General features: G+C 39.4%; 1 protein-coding gene across 3 annotated transcripts in view; it reads right to left on the bottom strand.

Annotated features, from left to right (window-relative positions):
* SLC66A1L (solute carrier family 66 member 1 like) overlaps positions 1 to 27,294 on the bottom strand; it is a 59,212-nt gene that overhangs the window by 11,558 nt on the left and 20,360 nt on the right. The window contains exons 2-4 of one of the 3 annotated variants that reach the window (XM_030823111.1): positions 18,645 to 18,774; positions 17,908 to 17,996; positions 11,644 to 11,698 (exon numbers count right to left, since the gene is read on the bottom strand). In XM_030823111.1, coding sequence (XP_030678971.1) covers positions 11,644 to 11,698; positions 17,908 to 17,996; positions 18,645 to 18,774 — 274 coding nt within the window. Of the gene's footprint in view, positions 1 to 11,643; positions 11,699 to 17,907; positions 17,997 to 18,644; positions 18,775 to 27,294 lie in introns of those variants that run through there. The other 2 variants (XM_003256347.4, XM_003256348.4) reach the window with 2 other exon arrangements.

The raw sequence follows: 27,294 nt of genomic DNA, 5'->3' as shown, positions 1-27,294 counted from the left end.
TGAATTGCCATTAGGCTAACTTTAGAAGGAGTTTTTAAAAATGTGCTAAATGAAACTTTCTGTGCAAGAATCCCTGATATGTCAGTACTTCTAGAAAATAAGTTATTTTTTATGTGTCCCTTCTGCTGTATGTAGAAATTAATTCTCAGCAATAAGAATTATTAAGTGCCTAACCCAAGATTCAAATTTGTCCTGACCTGGAATAAATCAGAAAGTGGCTCGGGTAGAAAAGTCTAGCCTGGCAAATCATAACACACCTCCTTAAAAGACACTGTTTCCGAGCACTTGGATGGCTCAGTGTGAAAGGAAGAGCTAACTCTCCAGAAGAACTCTGATTTCTCTCTTCCTTATGATTATAAATACCTAGAGAATTCAACCAATTCTCAAGGCAGTGAGCCTGCCTTTTCTTTATAGACTTTTTTCAGTCTACTTGGAAACATCTGTTTTTAATTGAATTTGGATTTGAAACTAATTTCAGGAGAGATTGGATTCAGGCTCCAATCAAGTTGGAACAGAGAGATTATTGCTTATACACGTATCCTAAAATTCAGGGAGGCTTGAGGCCAAGGATACCACACTTCCTGAATGCATGCATGAGGCACATACATTTAGAAATGAAAAAGGAATGGTCTAATTCTCTTGGGAAAACTTCTTTAAGGCCAGTGATTCTGGGTTTTAGGTTACAGCTTTTAGACGGGATTCGATTTTGGGAAAGGTCAGTTAGAGGACAATGACCTCCCATGTGCTCCATATCTGGAGCAGAAGATTAAGCATTCATATGATCAAGTTAAAATAAAAACAGAATTTTGGGTTGTTCAGTGAAAAGATCATAAATCTACCCTACTCTGCCAATTTGTTTTTTTATTATTATTATTTGTATAAATTTAAGGGGTAATTGTGTTACATGAATATATTGCATGGTGGTGAAGTTGGGCTTTGAAAGAAATGGAAACAACACTATCACCTAACCACAATTTTTCTCTGCTAGTCTCTCAATGGCAAGAAGCCCCTTTCTTCCATTCATGCTAGCCTTCCCCTCATTCCCATCTTACTAGAAGGTTGAAGAAGGAGAGATGACTCAAGATTTCCCCTTTGTTCTCTTCTGGGACTCCCTGCTGAGCACAGGTGCTCAGGAATCATCCAGACCTTGTTGCTCACTCAGTGTATTCCTAATTATCTGCCTCAAAGTATTCTATTTTAAATGAGGCTCTTATTTTTCTGCTTCTCAGAAACATCTTTGGTGAACTCATTAGTGATTTGTCACAAAGTACTGAAAATCATAAAGAGCTGCTAAAGTGCAACGGACCATTTTCATTTTCTTTAATGGCTGAGACCAAAAAATAAAAGTAAAATTCATGCCAAGAATTCTTCAGTGATTATTTGACATTTTGACAATCCATAAAATAAACCTTGGATTCCTCACTTTGCAGTCAGACTGACAGCTTATGCCAATTTTATCAAGCCTATCATAAATATATACCCGTATGTTTCTTGAAACTCAAAGTACCAATGAGCAAAAGAACACAGAGATATTTCTATTTAACTATATAACTATGATAAATTTTAGTACTGTATTAGTCAGGGTTCTCTAGAGGGACAGAACTAATAGGATATATAGATAATATATGAAAAATATAGAATATATGAATATATATTTTAATTTATATTTCATATATAAATATATATGAAAAATATTAAAAAATTATATATTTTATATATATATATATATATATATATAAAGGGGAGTTTACTAAGTATTAACTCACATGATCACAAGGTACCCCAACGGGCTGTCTGCAAGCTGAGGAGCAAGGAAGCCAGTCCAAGTTCCAGAACTGAAGAACTTGGAGTCCGATGTTCGAGGGCAGGAAGCATCCAGCACAGAAGAAGGATGTAGGCTGGGAGGCTAGGTCAGTCTGTCCTTTTCACATTTTTCTCCCTGCTTTATTAAGGGAGGAGACCACCCGTCATATTGTCTTATGCCCAATTTCTGCCTCCAAAGAAAGAAGTAAAAACTAAAAGGCACAAATGAAATCCACAAGCAGACAGCCCAGTGCCACACCCTGGGTCTGGTAGTTAAAGATCAACCCCTGACCTAATCAGTTATGTTATCTATAGATTACAGACATTGTATAGTAAAGCACTGTGAAAATCCCTGTCCCGTTCTGTTCCGATCTAACTACCAGTGCATGCACCCCCCAGTCACGTACCCCCTGCTTGCTCAATTGATCACGACCCTCTCAAGTGGACCCTCTTAGAGTTGTGAGCCGTAAAAGGGACAGAAATTGCTCACTCGGAGAGCTTGGCTCTTGAGACAGGAGTCTTGCCAATGCTCCCAGCCAAATAAACCGCTTCCTTCTTTAACTTGGTGTCTGAGGGGTTTTGTCTGCAGCTTGTCCTGCTACATTTCTTGGTTCCCTGACCGAGAAGCGAGGTGATTAATGGACGGTCAAGGCAGCCCCTTAGGTGGCTTAGGCCTGCCCTGTGGAGCATCCCTGTGGGGGACTCCAGCCAGCTTGAGTGACACAGATCCTGAGAGCGCTCCCCGGTAGGCAATTGCCCCAGTGGAATGCCTCGCCAGAGCAGTGTGTGGCAGGCCCCCGTGGAGGATCAACGCAGTGACTGAACCCCAGGAAGGAACTGGCAGTTGGAGCCCAGACGTCTGAAACTTGGTAAGACTAGTCTTTGGAACTTGCCCACTCCATTTGAGTGGAAGCATGGCCTGATCACCCACGGCGTGCCTGTACTGGCACTTCGGTTTTTGTTTTTGACTTGACTTGGATTGCTTGATACTTTGGTTTTGGTTTTGACCTGGCTTGGATTTCTTGATGCTCTGATTTTGGTTTTGATTCTGGTTTGGTGCAAACTGTAAAAGTGTGTGTGTGTCCTTTTTACCCATTCTTTGTTTTGTGGTGTGCGTGTGGTGTGAGCGTGGTGTTTTGTCTCAAGGAAACATGGGTCAGGCACAAAGTAAGCCCATCCCACTAGGAACTATGTTGAAAAATTTCAAAAAGGGATTTAAGGGAGACTATGGAGTCACCATGACACTGGGAAAACTTAGAACTTTGTGTGACATAGACTGGCCAGCAGTAGAGGTGGGTTGGCCATCAGAAGGAAGCCTGGACAGGTCCCTTATCTCAAAGGTATGGCACAAGGTATCCTGTAAGCCAGGGTACCCAGACCAGTTCCCATACATAGACACTTGGTTACAGCTAGTTTTGGACCCCCCCACAGTGGTTAAGAGGATAGGTAGCAGCAGTACTAGTAGCAAAGGGACAATTAGTTAAGGAAGGTTCTCGCTCCACCCACTGAGGGAAGTCAGCACCAAAAGTTCTGTCCAACCCAATACCAGAAGAATCATGGCAGGAATTTGTACCAGCAGTACCCGCTCCTTGTCGAGAGGAAGGGCTCCCCACCCCTGAGCCCACAGCACCTACACCTCCACCAGATAACCACACCCGTAGACCACCCAGAGCAGGCAAAAGAGGAAGTGAAGCAGCAGGAGAAACTCCTCCGTTGGCAGCTCACTTATGGCCCAAGACTGGAATCCAAATGCCCTTGAGAGAGCAGTGATATACTGGGGTAGATGAGGACGGACACACGATGGAAAGGCATGCCTTTGTGTATCAACCTTTCACCTCTGCTGACCTCCTCAATTGGAAAAATAATACTGCATCTTACACTGAAAAGCCTCAAGCTTTAATTGACTTGCTCCAAACTATTATACAGACTCATAATCCTACTTGGGCTGATTGCCACCAGCTATTCATGTACCTCTTTAATACAGATGAAAGGCAAAAGGTGCTCCAGGTGGCAACTAAGTGGCTATAGGAGCACGTCCCAGCCAATTACCAAAACCTCCAAGAATATATAAGAATACAGCTGCCAGGAACAGACCCCCAGTGGGACCCGAATGAGGGACCAGACATGGAGAGGCTACAACGGTACCGTGAGGCATTAATAGAAGGTCTAAAGAAAGGGGCTCAAAAGGCTACAAATGTAAATAAGGTCTCTGAGGTCATCCAAGGAAAAGAAGAGAGTCCAGTGCAATTCTATGAAAGTCTGTGTGAGGCTTACCGTATGTACACTCCTTTTGATCCAGATAACCCTGAAAATCAGCACATGATTAACATGGCCTTAGTTAATCAAAGCGCAGAAGATCTCAGGAGAAAATTTCAGAAACAGGCTGGGTTTGCGGGTATGAGTACCTCACAGTTACTGGAAATAGCCGATCAAGGGTTTATGAATAGAGATGCAACAAGCCGCAGAGAAAGCCATAAGGAAGGCGAACGCCAGGCTAGGCGAAACGCCAACTTACTGGCCATGGCCATTAGGGGAATTCCCCCGGAAGGAGAGGGAAAGGGGGGTTCCAGGAAGAATACCCAGTCTAATCGCCAACACTTGCAACATAACCAATGTGCCTATTGTAAGGAAATACGACATTGGAAAGATAAGTGTCCCCAACTGAAGGAAAAGCAAGGTGATTTGGAACAAAAGGCCTCAGATAAAGATGAGGGAGCTTTGTTCAATCTGGCTGAAGGGCTATTGGACTGAAGGGGACTGGGCTCAAGCGCCTCCAAGAAGCCCATGGTCAGGATTACAATTGGGGACAAGAACATTAAGTTTTTGGTCGATACTGGTGCTGAACATTCAGTAGTGACCACCTTGGTCACCCCCTTATCCAAGAAAACCATTGATATAATCGGAGCAACAGGAGTTTCCACTAAGCAGGCTTTCTGTCTACAACAGACCTGCTCGGCGAGGGGACGTGAGATAGTTCACCAGTTCTTGTACATGCCTGACTATCCCTTGCCCTTGCTGGGAAGAGACTTGCTTAGCAAGTTGAAAGCCACCATCTCTTTTACAAAACAGGGCTCTTTACAGCTAAAGTTACCGGGAACAGCGGTTATCATGGCCCTTCCAGTCCCCCGAGAAGAAGAATGGAGACTTTTTCTAACCGAGCCAGGCCAAGAGATAAAACCAGCTCTAGCTAAGTGATGGCCCTGAGTATGGGCAGAGGATAATCCTCCGGGACTGGCAGTCAACCAAGCCTCTGTACTGACAGAAGTTAAGCCTGGGGCCCAACCAATTAGACAAAAGCAGTATCTGGTTCCCAGAGAAGCTCTCGAAGGAATCCAGGTTCATCTCAGGTGCTTGAAAGCCTATGGAATTATAGTTCCTTGTCAGGCTCCGTGGAACAACCCCCTCCTGCCTGTCCATAAGCCGGGGACAAAGGACTACCGCCCAGTACAGGACTTGTGCCTGGTCAACCAAGCTACAGTGACTCTCCACCCAACAGTTCCTAACCCTTACAGATTGTCAGGGCTGCTGCCGGCTGAGGACTGCTGGTTTACCTGTCTGGACTTAAAAGATGCCTTCTTTACCATCAGACTAGCTCCTGAGAGCCAGAAGCTGTTTGCCTTTCAGTGGGAAGATCTGGAGTCAGGTGTCACTACTCAGTACACTTGGACTCGGCTTCCCCAAGGGTTCAAGAACTCCCCTACTATCTTTGGGGAGGCCCTGGCTCGAGACCTGCAAAAGTTTCCTGCTAAACACCTAGGCTGCATCTTGCTCCCGTACCTGGACAACCTTCTGCTGGGACATTCCACGGCAGTCGGGTGTGCAAAAGGGAGGGATGCCCTGCTTCGGCACCTGGAGGACTGTGGGTATAAGGTGTCCAAGAAGAAAGCTCACATCTGCAGACAGCAGGTACGCTACCTGGGATTCACTATTCGGAAAGGGGAGCGCAGCCTGGGGTCAGAAAGAAAGCAGGTCGTCTGCAGCCTACAGGAGTGACGAATAGAGCAACCTAGAACCAGAAGGCAAGTAAGGGAATTCCTAGGAGCTGTGGGGTTTTGCAGATTATGGATTCCAAACTTTGCAGTACTAGCCAAACCTTTGTACAGGGTTACAAAGGGGGGCGACTGGGAGCCTTTTGAATGGGGGCCTCTACAACAGCAAGCCTTTTGTAAGTTAAAGGAAAAACTTATGTTGGCCCCAGCCCTAGGACAACCAGATGTGACAAAGCCCTTTACACTCTATGTGTTAGAAAGAGAAAAAATGGCAGTTGGAGTTTTAACCCAGACTGTGGGGCCCTCTATCTCTCAAAACAATTAGATGGGGTTTCCAAAGGCTGGCCACCATGTCTAAGGTCCCTGGCAGCAACAGCCCTGTTAGCACAAGAAGCAGATAAACTAACCCTTGGGCAAAACCTGAATATAAAGGCCCCCATGCTGTGGTAACTTTGATGAATATCAGAGGACATCATTGGCTAACAAATGCTAGATTAACCAAGTACCAAAGCTTGCTATGTGAAAATCCCCGCATAACTATTGAAGTCTGTAACACCCTAAATCCCGCCACCCTGCTCCCAGTATCAGAGAGCCCAGTCAAGCATAACTGTGTAGAGGTGTTGGACTCAGTCTATTCTAGCAGACCTGACCTTCTGGACCAGCCATGGGCATCAGTAGGCTGGAAGTTATACATGGACGGGAGCAGCTTCATCAACCCACAAGGAGAAAGATGTGCAGGGTATGCAGTGGTAACTTTGGATGCTGTCATTGAAGCCAAACCGTTGCCACAGGGCACTTCAGCCCAGAGGGCTGAGCTCATTGCTTTAACTCAGGCTCTAGAACTCAGTGAAGGTAAGACTGTAAACATCTATACTGACTCTCGACATGCCTTTCTAACCCTCCAAGTGCATGGAGCATTATATAAGGAAAAGGGCCTGTTAAACTCTGGGAGAAAGGACATAAAATATCACAAGAAATTCTACAATTATTATAGGCAGTGTGGAAACCTCAGAAAGTGGCAGTCATGCACTGCAGGGGACACCAGTGAGCCTCCACCTCAATGGCCTTAGAAAACTCTTGAGCTGATTCAGAAGCTTGAAAAGCAGCATCTACCCCTTACCAGGCACTGGTAGCAGCCCCCTTACTCCCTCAAACACCTGACCTGGTACCTACCTATTCTAAGGAAGAAAAAGACTTCATCCACACAGAAGGGGGGCAAGTAATAAAAGGAGGATGGATCAGACTGCCAGATGGGAGGGTAGCTGTGCCGCAGTTGCTGGGAGCCACAATCGTATTGGCCGTGCACGAAACCACTCATCTAGGACAAGAGTCACTTGAAAAATTGTTAGGCCGGTACTTCTACATCTCACACTTGCCAGCCCTTGCCAAAGCAGTAGCACAACGGTGTGTTACTTGCCAACAGCACAATGTGAGGCAAGGCCCCACTGTTCCACCTGGCATACAAGCTTAGGGAGTGGCTCCTTTGGAGGATCTTCAGGTGGATTTCACCGAAATGCCGAAATGTGGAGGTAACAAGTATTTGCTGGTTCTTGTGTGTACTTACTCTGGGTGGGTGGAGGCTTATCCAACACGAACTGAAAAGGCCTACGAGGTAACCCATGTGCTTCTCCGAGATCTTATTCCTAGGTTTGGACTGCCCTTATGAATCGGCTCAGATAACGGGCCAGCGTTTGTGGCTGACTTGGTACAGAAGACAGCAGACGCATTAGGAATCACTTGGAAGCTACAGGCCACCTACCGACCTCAGAGTTCCAGAAAGGTGGAGCGAATGAATCAGACTATCAAAAATAGTTTAGGGAAACTATGTCAGGAAACAGGATTAAAGTGGATACAGGCCTTTCCTATGGTATTGTTTAAAATTCGATGCACCCCTTCTAAGAAAACAGGATACTCCCCTTATGAAATACTGTATCATAGGCCTCCTCCTATACTACAGGAGCTTCCAGGAACTCCCTGAAAGTTAGGTGAAATTGAATTACAGCGACAGGTACAGGCTTTAGGAAAAATTACACAAACAATCTCAATGGGTAAATGAGAGGTGTCCCATCAGCTTATTCTCCCCAGTTCACCCTTTCTCTCTGGGTGATTGCGTGTGGATCAAGAACTGGAACATATGCCCTTTGCAGCCACGGTGGAAAGGACCTCAGACCTGACCACCCCCATGGCCGTAATGGTAGAAGGAATCCCAGCCTGGATCCACCACAGCTGTGTGAAACCTGCAGCCGCTGAAACCTGGGAGGCAAAACCGAGCCCGGACAACCCCTGCAAAGTGACTCTGAGGAGGATGACAAGCCCTGCTCCAGTCACACCCGGAAGCTGACTGGTCTACCCACGGCCGAAGCATGAGGAAAATCATCATGGGACTCATTTTCCTTATAATTTGGACTTGTATAGTAAAAACTCCCACTGATTTTCCCCGCAGGGAAGACTGCTCTCAGTGTATACATCAGGTTACTGAGGTAGGGCAACAAGTTAAAACAATCTTTCTGTTCTATAGTTACTGTGAATGCTTAGGAACTTTAAAAAGAACAAGTTTATATAATGACATTCAGTACAAGGTATGTAGCCGAGGAAACGACTGACCAGATGTGTGTTATGACCCCTCTGAGCCTCCCATGTCCACATTTTTTGAAATGAGATTAAGGACTGAAGACTGGTGAGGACTCCTAAATGATACAAGTAAAGTATTAGCCAGAACAGAAGAAAAAGAGGTGCCCAAACGCATAATCTTGGAATGTGATGCCTGTGCTGTCATTAATAGCAATAAGTTAGGAAGGGGATGCGGCTCTTTGAGTTGGGAAAAAGGGTATATGACCAAATATAAGTACCTTTGTTATGAATTAGGACTGTGTGGAAATGAATGTGGATACTGGTCTTGTGTCATCTGGGCCACTTGGATAAAAAATGAAAAGGATCCAGTCCACTTTCAGAAAGGAAAAAATGGCCCTTCCTGTACTAAGGGACAATGTAACCCCTTAGAGCTTGTAATAACCAATCCCCTTGATCCTCGCTGGAAAAAAGGGGAGTGTGTGACCTTAGGAGTCGACGGGGCTGGACTGGATCCTCGAGTAAATATCTTGGTTCGAGAAGTTTACAAACGCTCTCCTGAGCCAGTGTTTCAAACTTTCTATGATGAACTAAATGTGTCAGTACCAGAAATTCCAGGAAAAACAAGAAATTTGTTTTTGCAATTAGCCGAGCATGTAGCCCAGTCTCTCAGCGTCACTTCATGTTATGTATGTGGAGGAACTGTAATGGGAGATCAATGGTCATGGGAAGCCCAAGAATTAGTACCTACAGATCCAGTTCCTAATGAATTTCCAGCTCAAAAGAATCACCTTGATAATTTCTGGGTCCTAAAAGCCCCAATTATTGGACAATATTGCATAGCTAGAGAAGGAAAAGAATTCATTAACCCTGTAGGATGACTTACCCTGCAGGATGTCTGGGACAGAAACTGTATAATGGTACCACAAACACTGTCACTTGGTGGAGTTCAAATCACACAGAGAGGAATCCATTTAGTAAATTCCCAAAGTTGCAAACCGTGTGGACCCACCCGGAGTCCCACCAGGACCGGACAGCCCCCACTGGACTATACCAGATAAGTGGGCATAGACCTTACGCCAAATTACCTGACGAGTGGGCAGGTAATTGTGTTATTGGCACTATTAAACCATCTTTCTTCCTACTGCCCATAAAAACAGGCGAACTCCTGGGCTTCCCTGTCTATGCTTCCCGTGAAAAGAGAAGCATAGCTATAGGAAATTGGAAAGATGATGAATGGCCCCCCCAAGAGAATCATACAATATTATGGGCCTGCTACTTGGGCACAAGAGGGCTCATGGGGATACTGGACCCCAATTTACAAGATCAACCAAATCACATGGTTACAAGCTGTCTTAGAAATAATCACTAATAAAACTGGCAGAGCCTTGACTATTCTGGCCCAGCAAGAAACTCAGATGAGAAATGCTATCTATCAAAATGGATTGGCTCTTGACTACTTGCTAGCAGCTGAAGGAGGGGTCTGTGGGAAATTTAACCTTACTAATTGCTGTCTACACATAGATGATCAAGGGCAAGTAGTTGAAGACATAGTTAGAGATATGAAAAAACTAGCACATGTGCCCGTGCAAGTGTGGCATAGATTTGATCCTGGGGCCATGTTTGGAAAATGGTTCCCAGCACTAGGAGGATTTAAAACTCTTATAATAGTAATAGGAACCTGCTTACTGCTCCCTTGTTTGCTACCTGTACTTCTTCAAATGATAAAAAGCTTCATTGCTACCTTAGTTCACCAAAATTCTTCAGCACAGGTGTACTATATGAATCACTATCGATCTGTCTTGCAAGAAGACGTGGGTAGTGAGAATGAAAATGAGAACTCCCACTATCAAGTGAGATTCTCAAAGTGGGGAATAAGGGAGCAGATCACCCCTCATATTGTCTTATGCCCAATTTCTGCCTCCAAAGAAAGAAGAAGTAAAAACTAAAAGGCAGAAATGAAATCCACAAGCAGACAGCCTGGCACCGCGCCCTGGGCCTGGTAGTTGAAGATCGACCCCTGACCTAATTGGTTATCTTATCTATAGATTACATACATTGTATAGAAAAGCACTATGAAAATCCCTGTCCTGTTCTGTTCCAATCTAATTATGGGTGCATGCAGCCCCTAGTCACATACCCCCCGCTTGCTCAATCGATCACAACCCTCTCAAGCAGACCCCCTTAGAGTTGTGATCCCTTAAAACGGACAGGAATTGCTCACTCAGAGAGCTTGGCTCTTGAGACAGGAGTCTTGCCAATGCTCCCGGCCAAATAAACCGCTTCCTTCTTTAACTTGGTGTCTGAGGGGTTTTGTCTGCAGCTTGTCCTGCTACATTATATTCTAGCTGCACTGGCAGGTGATTAGATGGTGCCCACCCAGATTAATGGTGGGTCTGCCTTTCACAGCCCACTGAATCAAACGTTAATCTCTTTTGGCAACACCCTCACAGACACACCCAGGATCAATGCAATCAAGTTGACAGTATTAATCATCACAAGTAAGTTTAGATATTGAGAACCAATAGCACTCTCATATTTGTTTCCTACCTAAAAATGATAAATGTAGTTTTAAACATTATTGCCAATTTTCATTAAATTCATTAACCAATCATTCTAAATGTTTTATTTACCATAAACTATTAATTCATGAGACTTACTTTTATCAACAAAAGGCAAGGCATCAGTTGCCATTTATTAATTCAAAGTGTTCTCTGTAGAGATTTTCAGAGAAGCTATGGTTTTTTCTTAATATCTGCTATTATAATTTTAATAAAATTTAATATCTAAGATGTGTTAATTTCAATGCTTCTAATCTTGGCCCCACTTTTTTTTTTTATCAGAAGAACCAAAGAAACCAAGAAATCTTCACCTGAATTTGATCCCTTGCTAGAATAATAATAATCTAGGAGACTTTGGGAAAGAGGAGACTTTGGGAAAGAGAAGGCTTTCCTCATAAACGAATATTACAAATATAATAATGAAATGGCTATCGCATTAGCTATTTACACTTCTTAGAAGATATATATGTGTATATATGTATATGTGTATATATATATGTGTATATATATATATATACACACACACACACACACTTTTTGGGCTATGTATTAAGTATCTATACATGTTTATTCTCTGACGGCAAAAGACACAAAAAAGTTAAGGAATGAGATTCCAAAACTTACAATAAGCCAAGGAAGATGATGCACAAAGTAAGTACTCTTGTGACACTTAGCAGCTGATGCCTTTAAAACCACACCGAGTCCATACGTGAAGTTCCCAATCATGGCCAAGGCAAACAGCAGAAATGAAGTTCCTTCAGTAGATCTTCTTCAGAACTAACAACAGAAGCAAGGATGACAGTAGTTGTTATTTTCTCTTCACTATACAATACACAGCTTCACAAATCACCCAAGTTTTAAACTGTATTTCATTATCATAAATATCTTCTGATTGTAAAAAAAAAAAAAAGTTTCTTGTACAAATGTTGGAAGATGTGGAAAACATGAAGGCTAAAATAATACCACCCATAATCTCAATACTCAGAAAATATTCTGATTCATTTCTTTCTTTTTATGCAAGGTACATGACTATACACAGTATACATAATATTTTGTTATATCCTTTTCTCACGTATTATATATTATAATTTTTGCATGTCATTAAAAATTATTTATCATTTTTAAATTGCTTCAGAATATTCCACTGTATTCAGCATTTGAGTTGTCCCCAATCTTATAGATGGCATTTTTACAAATTCCTCAGTACATACATATTTTTCCATCTTTCTGGTAATTTCCATAGAATTGATATCTAGATGTGAAATTCATACTTTTAAGGGTGTTGACACAAACTGTCAAAATGTCTTCCCGAAAGACTTTGAAACATCTACTCAGCAGTGTATGTATGTGCAAACAAACTCTATTCTTATCAGCTGTGATTCCTATATTTTCTTTATATTTGCTAATTTATAGATGAAAAAGTTGTTATTTTATTTCACATTTATTTAATTCCTAGAGAAGTTAAATTATCTTTCATGTTTGTTATTTTTCATTTTTTTTTTTTTAAGAGAGAAAGTCTTGCTCTGTTGCCCATGTTGGAGTGCAGTGGCACAATCTCGGCTCACTGCCACCCTCACCTCCCGGATTCAATCAATTCTCCTGCCTCAGCCTGCCAAGTAGCTGGGACTACAGGCACACGCCGCCACGCCCGCCTAATTTTTTTTTTTTTTATTTTAATAGAGATGGGGTTTCACTGTGTTGCCCAGGCTGGTCTTGAACTCCTGAGCTCAGGCAATCCACCTGCCTCGGCCTCCCAAAATGCTAGGATTACAGGCATGAGCCACTGCCATTTCTTCTTTTTTTAATTATCCATTTTTGAGTCCTATGTAAATTTTTATATAGGACTGTTTTTTCCTTTTGGTTTATGGAAATTCTTACTAATATTTTGTTCTTTGCCATATGTGCTTCCTATCTATTTTGTATGTTTTGGTTTTATACCTATATTTGATGTACAGACATATTAAATATTTATAGTTAATTCTATAAATTTTTTCCCTTATCCATTTCTCTTAAGATTCAAAAGTACTAAGATTTAAACATTTAAAATATTATCTATGTGATAATGATAACAATTAGTATCCTTTTAATCATGCAGCTCAGTACTAGATTGGGAGTTAGTAAATGCTAATCTACTGTGAAGCTGCCTCTTGGGCTCATTTTTAAGGCAATTCTAAGGGAGAGACTATAATATTCTCCCCTGAAAAAAGTACTGCTTGCATGAAGCTTCTTTATTCGATGTCTGTAGTGTACTCCCTTGTTAATGACTGGATTACTTATTCTTCTACATGTTACCTTTTGCAATACTTCATTTCAAAATATTGACAAACATGTGAGACTATTTTGACCAGATGGAAACTCAAATGAATGAATTAGAGAAAATTACTCTTTTACTCCCATTACACATTCAGAAATTCAGTTAGAGTTTTTAGTTTCCAGGACCTGTGGTAAATAAAAGAATACACTATTGGAAATTCGAATAAACCATGGGTGGTTGAAAATTCAGAGAGATAAAGTACACATGTACATGTTGGGTCCCTTCTAGGTTGCCACAATGAAGTATATTGGTTGCAAAGTGCAAGGGAATAATGACTTTTTCACAAGTTGAACCACAAACATCCATGCCAAATGCTTTGTATAATTTATTGTGACTTCATTACACTGCCATTAATATGCAAACCCAGGAAAACAGATTTAGACAACAATTCCAGCTGATCTAAATTCTGCTGCCTAAACTTGAAGGAGCTTAACAAACAAAAAATTGATCAAGAATCGATTCTTGTGACTTTGACTTCCATATTGTTGGTCCCAAAAGCACTACTCAGAATTCCAAGATCTCTTCCAAAGGTAGACACAAAGTCATAAGAAACACTTTTGATTCATCAGAAGAAACAGAGCAAATAATGTACTTACATTTCTATATAGTTGGGGAAATCAAGATCCCAAGTAGAATACACAAAATACATAGCCACAAATAAAGCCTAACATTTCAACTATGCCAAATGCAACCTAAAAGCAGTAACATAAAAAGAGTGATAGTTTTAAGGATCAATCTAAACATACATTAGAATCTAAATATTTCAAGGGAAATGGAGGGTCATTGGACAAAACTATGGTGGAAGTATTTATTCTCTGTAGCCTTGTTATTTTGGAGGCCAATAAGTATTAATCATCTTTCTAGGATGGGTGGTATTCCCTAATCAAGTAGTAACATCATTTATTCATGCATGTGGATATGCTAAGTTGTTTTGAATAATGGCAATTAAGATTTGGAAAAAATAACTTCACTGTAAGTGTATCTGTGGGGTTTCCATCTGGATTTCTGGTTCAATCCCACAGAACTCTTTCTCTGAGTACCTGCCTGTAGATGGGCCAAGTGGGCAGGTTCACCAGAAGAATCAGTCTCCTCAGTCTGGGTCAAGCCTTTCTGCCCATCAGCCTGCATCCCTAAAGGAAAGAAGGTGCTTTCTGGATTTTCAGGATCTTACTGAGCCCCAGTCAATTCTAATACATTAAAGCACACCACCTGCGAAATCCCAAAGGATTGAAGTTTCTTAGAAGTTTTTCTAAAAGTTAATAAAAATTCTTTCTTTTATTTTTTATTGGGAGAACATGGAGAGGAGTGGGGATTGAGCCCTGGCATTCTGTCATTTCATTTTTGAAATAAAATACTTCCTGGACTAACCACAGCACTTCTACAATATTTTTGTGTAGGTTATAAAATTAACAACAACAAAAAATTCTGCAAAAATATTTCTAAAGTGACCAAAAAATGGATCTAAAACAAAGAGTTGATGGGCTTTTCAAATAAAGATTACCTTTTTTGCTTCTGTTGAAGTCTCACGTTGATTCTTCATCAAAAATAGACTTGGTATTGCCACTGACAGCATAATGCACACTGGCACCCAAGTCACACATAAATTCTGCAGGCTTCTACCCCCTAGTGCTTAAAAACAACGAGGGCAATGGTGAACAACTGCCACAAGCTTCCAAAATGATGTCCAATGGCACACATATTTACTGCAGCTAAATACCACTTATCTGGTATTTAATCTCCAGACTACTTGAGTTTTCAGAATGGTTACACAAGGGTCATCCAGAAAAAAATATGCTGTTGAGTTAGAACTCAAAATCACTAAGTGCATCTGAGAATAGGATAACCACAGAAAGCACCTGATGGACGGTTGTGATTGGCTGGATCAATTGTAGGAAAGGAAAGTGCTACTTTAATTGCACAGCTACACATTTACAAGCTCAATGCATCCATCCTAGTGCTGACAGGCCTTGGGAGGGAACAGCAGACAAGAAAGAAGAACACTGCAGAAATGAAGTAGGACGATAGCACAGAATAGGATCAGAGGAGATTAAAAGTGGTGTCAGTGGCAACAGTAGCCAACAGAAATTAAAGGCAGCAACAGGGAGTGTGATTCAGGCCTCTGAGAGAAGGAGAGAGGAAGCGAAAAGCCCTGAGCTTAAGACAGATAAAAAGCAAAGAGACTATGAAAAAACCCAGGCACCACTGGAACATGCCAAGCAGGTTTCCAGAGATATGGAAGAGCAGTCATTTAATCGACAAACTCTTACTAAATGCCTACATTCTTAGCAACCAAGAATGCAAAACTAAATAATTTATGCCCCTACTCCAAGAGACTGTAAATTAAATCATTACATCCTATGGATCTTATCTCCTAAATCTGCACCTAGATGACTCAAAGTTTAAATCAGCAGTGCCAGGTCAAGGGTACATTTTGGAAAGCTCTCTGAGGAAAAAATCAAAAAGCACCTGATCCATAACTTTTAACTACACAGAGCAGAGTGACTCATTCTCCATGGGCAGTGGCTGGCTATGTTCTTACTCTATCAGTTAATGATAAAAGCTTGAGAACTTCCAGGAGTGGGGTCAAATTGAACCCTCTTATTCAGGAAGCTAGGAAATACTGGGATGCAGAATTTTAGTAAAAGTGAAAGACAAAATCAAAAACCACAAGCTAACAAACATACAAAAACCTATGTTTAAGTAGAAAACATGTTTCCTTATAAACCAGACAATCATCTACCATGGGTTGGTAGGGGCAGGGTAGGTCCATGCAGCTTTAACCTCTATATTCTGTTTTTAATTTCTTAGTTATGTTGCATCTGTACTAGGGTTAGCATCAGCAGACATCAGACACACAGATATCTGACTGCAACATTCTGGCTAAATCATTCCCACTTGTTTAACATAAAAACTGATGAAGCATTTATTTTAAAACATTTGTAGAGTTATAACTGCAAAGGTAGGGCTCATGGCTTCTCATATATTACAACCACATGTTAAGACAATAGACTTCAATAAAAAATTACCTTCAGACACATTTTGTATTTGAAGGATTCACTTTATCCCTCAGCATTCCAGGTTGGATAGCCCATTGAGCACATGTTCCTTGGTGAAACTTAATTTTTTTTGAACTCTGCATTGACCCTAAGTTTAACAGCATTCCAAATTCAGTCTACTTTGCCCACAGAAGATATTGCAGCTAAGCAAAACTCTGTTCCAGAAACCTCATAAACTGTGTGAGTTGCTCAATTTAGCCCTGAGGGAGTAAATTGAAGAAAGCTGGACTGTCATACTGTTTTAGACTGTTTGCCACAGAAATTCAGGATTAGTTCCAGATAGATTAAACTAGTTACGGTGGTGACTATATATATATATATCCCTTATCTTAGTGACCTTTTACCAAATGGTTCCTTTATTTTAGTTCTTGGTGCCATTATTTATTTAATACACTTAAAGTAGGTTTGGTGGGGGTAGGGGGTGACACAGGGGAGGGAACTGATTGGGTGCCCTTTAAGTACCAAATGCTTTACTGGAGATTTCCATATATTTTACAATTCATTCATTCCACCACTATTTGCCGAATGTCGGCTATGTACTCAGTCTGGAAGAAGACTGAGACAGTCCCTGTTCTTACAGAGCTTATGATTCACATGATACCAATTACACTGTAAATCAGCTTGATACATACCTCATATCACCTTAGGTTGATTTTGAAATCTAATCCCTCTACCAGCTGGCTATGCGACCTCAGTCCAGTTTGTTGATGCCTCAATTTCCTCAATTGTATAAAGGAGTTTGCCATGGAAAATAAGCGAGTTCAAGGAGCACATATAAAAGGTCTTTCACCATGCCTGGTACGCAACTGGGGGTCATCTTCCTGCCTTCCTCACTCTAGTATCCAGTAGGATTTGTATTTGATTTGCAGATTTGAGTAGCTGTTCCCACCCTTGCAATAGTTACAACCACCAGGGGGCAGTAGAAAAATATGCTCCACCCATCCCAAGGAGAAAAATGGAGCCACTCTCATAGGTACATAGATAAAAGTAAATTTCACTGTTGGGCTGGCTTATAAATACACACGTGAAGAAACAGTCATTTAAAAACACAGCGATCAAAGCAAAAATAAAAATAATAGTATTCAGTTATTCAGCAAATCTATATTTCAGGCCTATTCTGCGCCAGCCTCTGAACATTAAAATAGTGTCTGTCCCAATGGGCGATATGAAGATTAAATAAGTTACAATAGGACTGACAAATGGTAAGCACTTAAAAACTACTTGTGGCTACTATCGTGTGGAGGATATGTTTTTAGATTAGCCACAAGAGAAAAGTGGTACTGCTTACCACCTGCAGAAACCTCTAAAAGCATTTGACTATTCCTGCCAATCGCTCTTTCCATTTTCTGACTAATCATTTCTGTTTATTTTCCAATAGCACAGATGTGTTAATGTGTCCAATGACACCGACCAATTGAAAAAAAAGGTAATAACATGGAATCTAAATATGCCACATCTAAAAATTCTCAAAGGACTCACTTGGGTGGTTGAGAGAAATGTCTTATCAAAATATGCCTTACTCATTAAAAATAACTCAAAAATGCTCTATTGGTTTTTAAATGAGAAAATGTTCTATTACAAATAGAAGTATTGGAATGAACTATTACCAATCTTACATTTTGTTCTTCTGATTCTTTAACCTGTAGTACATGAATTGTGAGAGTATGATTATATCCATGTTCATGTAGAAGATGGCTGTAAAAATCTGGAGTGGTAGATAAGGATGGACATCCATAAACATAAAATCCAAGGCCACCATTATCCAATATATATATTATAGTGTATGAAGTTGACTAAGCCATTTACATGATTAAATACATTAACAAAGTATTCTAAAAGCTTACAAATAATCCACTTTATTTTTTTCATTTGGCTATTACTGTAGAAATATTTGCCTATAGCCACTGACTATATTTTTAATCATGACTCTCATTGTAGACTATGTGTCAGCATCAGTGGATTATTGTTCAACCTTAGTATAGAAAAGAATAAGAATCCCCTAATGGCAACATAACATGTTCAGCTACCTTGAGGCAAGAAAAAATTAAAACTGTATGAAGAAAAGGAATTAAAACTGGATGTAGACTTTAAAAATATATCTGAAAACAGACAGGCCTCTATTCTACTATAAAAAAATTTGCCACATTGAGAGGGTTGTCAGATACAGAACACTTATGCAATATTTAGAGCAGTTCTATACTAAAAAATTATTTGTTGTTTATCTGAAATCCAAATTTTACCGGGTATCCTGTATTTTGTTTGCTAAATTTTTCAACTCTACACATGAAGCCCTCCATGCACACATAAACCAGAACCTTCACTCTTTTGAAGATAAATCTGGAGAAAGTTTTACCTGAATAGGAAGTTGGTTAGTCAGGTAGCAACCTTTGAAATTTGTCAGGTCTCCACCTATCCAGCAAAGCAGAAAACCCAGAGAGACTGCTTCATCCACTCTTCCATTTCTGTAGGCTACAAAGAGCTGACTGGAGTGGCAATAGACAAATAAACACTTGGAGCACAGAACTTAATGAGCCAACTCAACACCAGATAAAAACAAAACCGATGATGTACACCAATAAGACATCTCATTCACTCCATTTAAGCCTCTAGGACTCTTTTTAACTCATCTTCATTCATAGCATACAGCAAACATATCTAAAACCTAAAAGAAGCTCAGTGACAATACTAAAACATTAATGCCTCTTATATCTGCCTTTTATCTTTTCTACTAGAATTTATATATATGTCCTAAGTACGTGTTTGTTCTTTCTTGGCCTCATAGTGGGGGAAGATATTAAGTCATGTAATTAGAGAGACTAGATATATCACTAAAACATAAGAATAGTGTTTATCAGTGATTACATTTTCAGCCAGTATCTATTTTTTCTTTTAAATTTACTTCTAATCAAGTTGCCCACATTGCAGGTGGACAGGTGGACAAACAGAGAAATTAATGTGAAAATCTATTTGGCTCCCTACGATGTCACCACTTATGCGGAAACCTGTTTAAAAATCTTGGGTCCTGGGATCCAAAAGACCTGAAGACATGGCTTATCACCTGTGGGACATCAGACAATTACTTAATCTCTCAGAATCTCACTTTCCATATCCATAAAGTAAGATTAACTTTTTAAACCAGAAGTGTTTATTGCAGGAAGTTGACCAAGGTTTGAATTGGGTGGCCCCACTTGAGGCTAAATGATGACCATAAGCCACCAGTGGTAGAACTGGGAATCAGCCTAAAGCTCCTGACTCCAAGTTCATAATCTTTCACTACCACATATACTACCTAAAAGTTAATATTTCCAGAATTCATATCTGAGACCATAATCCCACTCACATCAATGCCAAGTTATTCCTCCATTAAGCGGTGGTATATATACCAATGTGATTTTCAAAAGACTTTTTGTTATGTTTCAGATTTCCAAAGCATCTGAGGACTGACTGTATTCTCTACCTTTTCCCAGCATTTTATAAACAGATGACCTATCTAGGCACACATATTTTACAAATTCCTTTGAGGCAGCTCTCTTTTGCTTGAGATTTTTTTTCTAGGGTAGATATAGTTGGTATCTGACTTCTAGTTGCAAACAAACTTAGCAAGAATGGAAAACTTTCGCCTGTAGGACTAAACTGCTTGGATTTTTTTTTTGAAAATTATCCCCATGCCCACAAGAAAAGAATAGGATAACGCAATATCCCACCAAAGACTATTTAAATTTTTACTCTATCAAAGAACATATTGAAAAGGAAATCAACATAGGATGGTGAAGAGGTAAGGTACATATGCTTTATTGCCTTTCTGATTACTAAATATAAAAGATTTGTATATCTTAACTGAGAAAAAAGTAGTCAGTATAATGTATTGACCATCTTTGTTATATTCCAAAATGTTTTAGAGTGATGCTTTTTAGCACCTTCAAAATATACAATACAAAGAGAACATCTGTTCAATAGCAAGCCCAGTTTGAAAAAAATACTTAATATAAAAATATTTAAACTTTTTTTTAAAATAAGAAATTATGAACAAGAGTGTTACACTATAGACTTGAAATCCAAGATTCTCAACTTACGAGAAAGCAACAAACAGAAAACAGACAATAGAAACCAATTCTATAATCATGCTCCAGTATTTCCAGGAATTGGACACACATCTTGCAGGAGATGCCAAATCCATAAAGTCCCAGTCACACAAATCTTCCTGTCCTCTACTGAGGAGATACGCAGTTGCACCTTGATTCCATAATTAAAGTCTGGATGGCTGATGTTGCTGGTTCTTGGAAAATGCAATTTAATGTCAGAAGGAATCTTTCCTTTTAAAATAATGCTTTGATTCATACTGAAGCTGGCTACAAGTTGTTTTCAAATCTGTAAAAATTAAATGTAAAAAAAATTGTGTAATATTTTTTCTTAGAAAACATTTTTGAAAGAAATTAAAGAAGACTTAAATAAATAGGAAGACATTCCATATTCATGGATTGGGAGACTTAATATTGTTAAGATGGCAAAACTACTCAAAGTAATCTACAGATTTAATGCAGTTCTTATCAAAATTCCAACTGCCTCTTTTACAAAACTGCACAAGTTGATCCTAAAATTCATATGGAATTGCAAAGAATACCAAATAGTCTAAACAATTGTGAATAAAGAGAATAAAGTTAGAGAACTAATACTTTATAATTTCAAAATGTATGACAAAGACAGTAATCAAAACAGTGTGGTAATGGCATTAGAAAAGACATACAGATAAATAGAATAGAATGGAACATCCAAAAATAAAATCATACATCTATGGTCAATTGATTTTGACAAGGGAGCCAAGACCATTCAATAAGGAAAGAATACTTTTTTCGACAAATAGCAGTGGGACAACTGGATAACTACGTGTAAAAGAATGAAGTTGAACTCTTACCTCACACCACATACAAAAATTAACTCAAAATAGATAAAAAGCTTAAATTTGAGAATCTATATAACTCCATAAAATCTAGGAAACATAGGGATAAATATGTATGAACTTGGATTTGGCAACAGATTCTTAGATATGACCCCAAAAGCACAAGTAACAAAAGAGAATATAAATTGACTTCATCAAAATTTAGAAACTTTTGTGCATCAGAGAACATTATAAAGAAAAGTGAAGAGCCAACCCACAGAATGAATAAGACCTAGTATTTGATAGTACAACAGGGTGGCTATAGTCAACAATAATTTAATTGTACATTTTGTAATAACTAAAAGAGTATAATTGGATTGTTTATAACATAAATGATAAATGCTTGAGTATACCTCATTTTTTATGATGTGATTATTAGTTATTGCATGCCTGTATCAAAGTATCTCATGTACCCCATAAACATATACATCAATTATGTACATCAATTAAGTAAAAAATAATACAAATTAAAATTTTTTAAAAGATCACTATGAGACACAGTATAATATAATTGTCAAATTCAAAGAATGAGTTTTGAAAGCAGCAAGAGAAAAGAGTCATGTCCAAGGGAGCCCCTGTGAGACTATCAGTGGATTCCTCAGCAGAAACCTTGCAGGCCAGAAGGAGGTGGGATGATATATTCAAAGTACTAAAAGGTTAAAACTTCCAACTAAAAATATTCTATCTGACAAAGTGTCCTTCAGAAATGAAGGAGAAATAAAGACTTTCCCAGATAAACCAAAGCTGAAAGAATTCATCACCATTAGACCTGCCTCACAAGAAACTCTAAGGAGAGTCCTTCAAGTTGAAATAAAAGGATGCTAGAAAGCAACATGAAAGAATACAGAAGTATAATACTCATAGGAAAAGGTAAATATATAGACAAATGCAGAATACTGAAATACTGTAATGACGGTGAATAAATAACATTTAACTCTGGTATTTAATTTAAAAAATAAAAGTATGAAAAATAAATATAACTATAAAATGTTGACAGACACACAATATAAAAAGATGTGATTTGGGAAATCAATAATATAAAGTGTGTGGCGTAGTAGAAGTACGATAATACAGTATTTGTAAGCAATTGATGTTAAGGTTGTTATCAACATAAAATAGATTGTCATAAATATAAGAAAGTTTATGTAAGTCCCATGGTAACCACAAAGAAAAACAACTATAAAAAATACATAAGAGAAAATAATCAAAATGTGCCACTCAAAAAATAAAATCAATGAAACACAAAGGAAGATAGAGAGGAGAAAAGGGACAAAAATCTACAAGATAAACATAAAATAATTAATATAATGTTAATAATAAGTACTTTACTATCAGTAATTACTTTAAATATAAATGGATTAACCTCCTCAAATAAGCCATAAAGTGGCTGAATGGATTTTGAAAAAAGATTCAACTATATACTCTCTATAGGATACTAACTTTAGATTTAAGGACACGCATAGACTGAAAGTAAAAGGATGGGAAAAGATATTCTGTTTAAATGGTAATTGAAAAAGACCAGATGTGGCCATAGTTATGTCAGACAAAATAGGATTTAAGTCAAAAACTGTCATAAGACACAAAGAAGAACAATATATAATGACAAAAAGATTAACTAAGAAAATAGAACAATTATAAGTTTGTATGCACCCAAATCAGAGCATCCAAATATATGAAGCAAACATTGACAGAACTGAAGGGAGAAACACTTGTGCAATAATAGTAAGAGATTTCAAACCCCACTTTCAATAATGGATACAGCAACCCTGATAAAAGATTAATAAGGGACCAGAAAACTTGAACAAGGCTATAGACCAACTGGACCTAACAGACATATACAGAACATTCCACCCGAGAGAAGCAGAATCTATATTCTTTTCAAGAGCACATAGAACATTCTCCAGGACGAATCACCTCAGATCACAGGCAAGCCTTAACAAATTTAAGATTGTAATCATACCAAGTATTATTCCCAACTACAATGAAATGTAACTAGAATACAATAGCAGAAGAAAGAACTGAAAAATTCACAAATATGTGGTAACTAACATACTGCTGAATAACAATTGAGTCAAAGAATAAGCCAAAGGGAAATTAGAAATTACCTTGAGACAAATGAGAATGGAAACACAACGTGCCAAAATTTATGGGATGCAGCAAAATCAGTGCCAAGAAAGAATTTTATAGCAGTACATGCCTATATTTAAAAAAATCTCAAATAAACAGCTTAACTTTACACCTCAAAAAAATTAGAAAAAGAAGAACAAATAAAGCCCCAAGTTAGCAGAAGGATGAAAATAATAACAATTAGGGAAAAATAAATAAAGTAAGAGAATAGAAAAACAGAAAAAATCAACAAAACTAAGGATTTCTTAAAAATATTAACAAAATTGACAAACACTTAGCAACACTATAAAAAATGAGAAAACTTAAATAAATAAACAAAAATAAAAGACATTGCAGCTGATGTCACAGAAATAAAAAAGATTATGAAAGACTACTATGAACAATTATATGTGAACAAATTGTTTAACTTAGAAGAAATACACAAATTCCTAGAAATATACAACCTACCAAGACTGAATCTTGATCAAATATAATACATGCCTGTACCTACAATGAGTAGGGAGTTTGTATCAGTAATCAAAAACTTGCCAACAAAGAAAAGCCCAAGACCAGAAGGATTCACTGGAGAATTCTATTAAACATTTAAAAAGTTAATGCCAATCCTTCTCAAACTCTTGTGGAAAAGAGCATTATCCCAAGTGAAATAAGGCAGTCACAGAGGCACAAATACTGCATGATTCTACTTATATGAGGTATCTAAACTAGTTAAACTCATAGAAGCAAATTATCAAATGGTGGTTACAAGGGTGTGAGGAGGCGGAAGTGAAAAATTGCTGTGCAATGGATATAGAGTTTCAGCAATGCAAGATGGAAAAGTTCTAGAAATATGCTGTACAACAGTGCACATATAGTTAACAATACTTTACACTTAAAAATGTATTAATAGGGCTAATTTTATGTGAGGTGATTTTTACAACAAAAAGACATAAATAAAACATTGTGAGAGTGAGAAACAGAAATTATAGTTCAGAGTTCTAAAGAGGAGGAAGCTCCAAAAAAGAACTCCAGAAATCTGTACATAGGTCACCTGTGCCTTTGGCTGAATAGGAAGGCAAAGTAGGGCAAAACTCCTTTAAGTCAGGCAAAAAACAACTACCAGGGAGAGAAAAGCTACCAGGGTACTATTAACTGAAAAACTACTGCAGCTCACACAGGACTAAGAGACATTTGAGTTCTGAACAGGCAGGGGAAAGAGATTATTTAGAAGATAAGGAACGTTCATAAAGCACCCAAAAAGACTGTGCCTTCAGAGTAAGGGTAAACAAGCTGTAGAGGATATGCTAGACCCACTCTAACACAGTTTAAAAACAAGCCTTAAAATTATCAAACTTATTTTCAAATAAAGTAGCTGCTTGCCCAAATAAACACTAATAGTCTTAAAAGTTTTCAAGGAAGACTGTCACATTGTTGAATATAATGTCCAGCATCCAACTGAATATTGAAGACATGCAAAGAAGCATGAAAATGTGTCCAATAGTGAAGAAAAACAAATTAGTCAATAGAAACAGACACCAAAATGATAGAGATGTTGAAATTAGCATGCATTTAATTGTTATAGATATACTCCATATGTTGAAGAAGCTACAAGAAAACATGAATATTCATATGGTTTGGCTCTATGTCCCCACCCAAATCTCATGTTGAATTGTACTCCCATAATTCCCACATGTTGTGGGAAGGACCCAGTGGGAGATAATTTGAATCATGGGGGCGGTTTCCCCCACACTGTTCTCACAGTAGTGAATAAGTCTCAAGAGATCTGATGATTTTATCAGGGGTTTCCACTTTTGCATCTTCCTCATTTTCTCTTGTCGCTGCCATGTAAGAAGTGCCTTTCACCTCCCATCATGATTCTGAGGCCTTTCCAGCCATGCGAAACTGTAAGTAAAATTAAACCTCTTTTTCTTCCCAGTCTCAGGTATGTATTCATCAGCAGTGTGAAATCAGACTAATACAGGAAATTGGTACCAGTAGAATGGGACAATGCTGAAAATATACCCAAAAATGTGGAAGCAACTTTGGAACTGGGTAACAGGCAGAGATTGGAACAGTTTAGAAGGGTCAGAAGAAAACAGGAAGATGTGGGAAAGTTTGGAGCATCCTAGAAACTTGTTGAATGGTTTTCACCAAAATGCTGATAGTGCAATGGGCAATAAGGTTCAGGCTGAGGTGGTTTCAGATGGAGATGAGGAACTTACTGGGAACTGGAGCAAACGTGACTCCTGTTATGTTTTAGCAAAGAGACTGGCAGCATTTTGCCCCTGCCCTAGAGATTTGTGGAGCTTTTAACTTGAGAGAGATGATTTAAGGTATCCAGAGGAAGAAATTTCTAAGCAGCAAAGCATTCAAGAGGTGACTTAGGTGCTGTTAAAGGCATTCAGTTTTATAAGGGAAGCAGAGCATAGAAGTTCAGAAAATGTGCAGCCTAACAATGTGATATAAAAGAAAAATCCAGCTGGGCACGGTGGCTCACACCTGTAATCCCTGCACTTTGGGAGGCCAAGGTGAGTGGATCACCTGAGGTCAGGAGTTTGAGACCAGCCTGGCCAACATGATGAAACCCCGTGTCTACTAAAAATTCAAGAAGTTAGCCAGGTGGCATGGTGGTGGGTGTCTGTAATACCAGCTACTCAGGAGGCTGAGGCAGGAGAATCCCTTGAACCCAGGAGGCAGAGGTTGCAGTGAGCCGAGATCATGCCACCACTGAACTCCAGCCTGGGCAATAAGAGCAAAACTTGGTCTCAAAAAAAGAAAAAAAAAAAAGAAAAGAAAAAAGAAAAATCCATTTTCTAAGGAGAAATTCAAGCCAGCTGCAGAAGTTTGCATAAGTAATGAGGAGCCGAATGTTAATCCCCAAGACAGTGGGAAAAATGTCTCCAGGGCATGTCAGAGATCTTCACAGCAGCACTTCCCATCACAGGCCCAGAAGCCTAGGAGAAAATGGTTTCATGAGCCAGGGCCAGGGTCCCTGTGTTGTGTGTGGCCTAGGGACTTGGTGCCCTGCATCCCAGAACTCCAGCCATGGCTGAAAGGGGCCAACGTAGAGCTCAGGCTGTGGCTTCAGTGGGTGGAAGCCCCAAGCTTTGGCAGCTTCCACATAGTATTGAACCTGCGAGTGCACAGAAGTCAAGAATTGGGGTTTGGGAACCTCCACGTGGATTTCAGAACATGGAAACACCTGGATGCCCAGGCGGAAGTTTGTTTCAGGGGCAGGACGCTCACGGAGAACCTCTGCTAGGGCAGTGCAGAAGGGAAATGTGGGGTCAGAGCCCCCACACAGAGTCCCTATTGGGGTACTGCCTAGTGGAGCTGTGAGAAAAGGGTCACCATCCTCTAGATCCCAGAATGTTAGATCCACTGACAGCTTGCACTGTTTGCCTGGAAAAGCCACAGACATTCAACACCAGCCTGTGAAAACAGCTGGGAGGAAGGCTGTACCCTGCAAAGCCACAAGGGTGGAGCTGCCCAAGACCATGGGAACCCACCTTTTGCATCAGTGTGACCTGGATGTGAGATGTGGAGTCAAAGGAGATCATTTTGGAGCTTTAATATTTGTCTACCCTGCTGGATTTCAGACTCACATGGGCCCTGTAACCACTTTGTTTTGGCCAATTTCTCCCATTTGGAACAGCTGTATTTACCCAATACCTGTATCCCCATTGTATCTAGGAAGTAACTAGCTTGCTTTTGATTTTACAGGCTCATAGGAGGAGGGGACTTGTTTTAGATGAAACTTTGAACTGTGGACTTTTAGGTTAATGCTGAAATGAGTTAAGACTTTGGGAGACTGTTGGGAAGGCATGATTGGTATTGAAATGTGAGGACATGAGATTTGGATGGGGCCAGGGTGGAATGATATGGTTTAGCTCTGTGTGCCACCCAAATCTCATCTTGAATTGTACTCCCAAAATTCCCACATATTGTGAGAGGGACCCAGTGA

This window comes from Nomascus leucogenys, chromosome 11, assembly GCF_006542625.1.
Source record: "Nomascus leucogenys isolate Asia chromosome 11, Asia_NLE_v1, whole genome shotgun sequence".
Lineage (NCBI taxonomy): Eukaryota > Metazoa > Chordata > Mammalia > Primates > Hylobatidae > Nomascus > Nomascus leucogenys.
The sequence above is the reverse complement of the archived record's forward strand: the minus strand, read 5'-3'. Positions and strand labels throughout refer to the sequence as shown.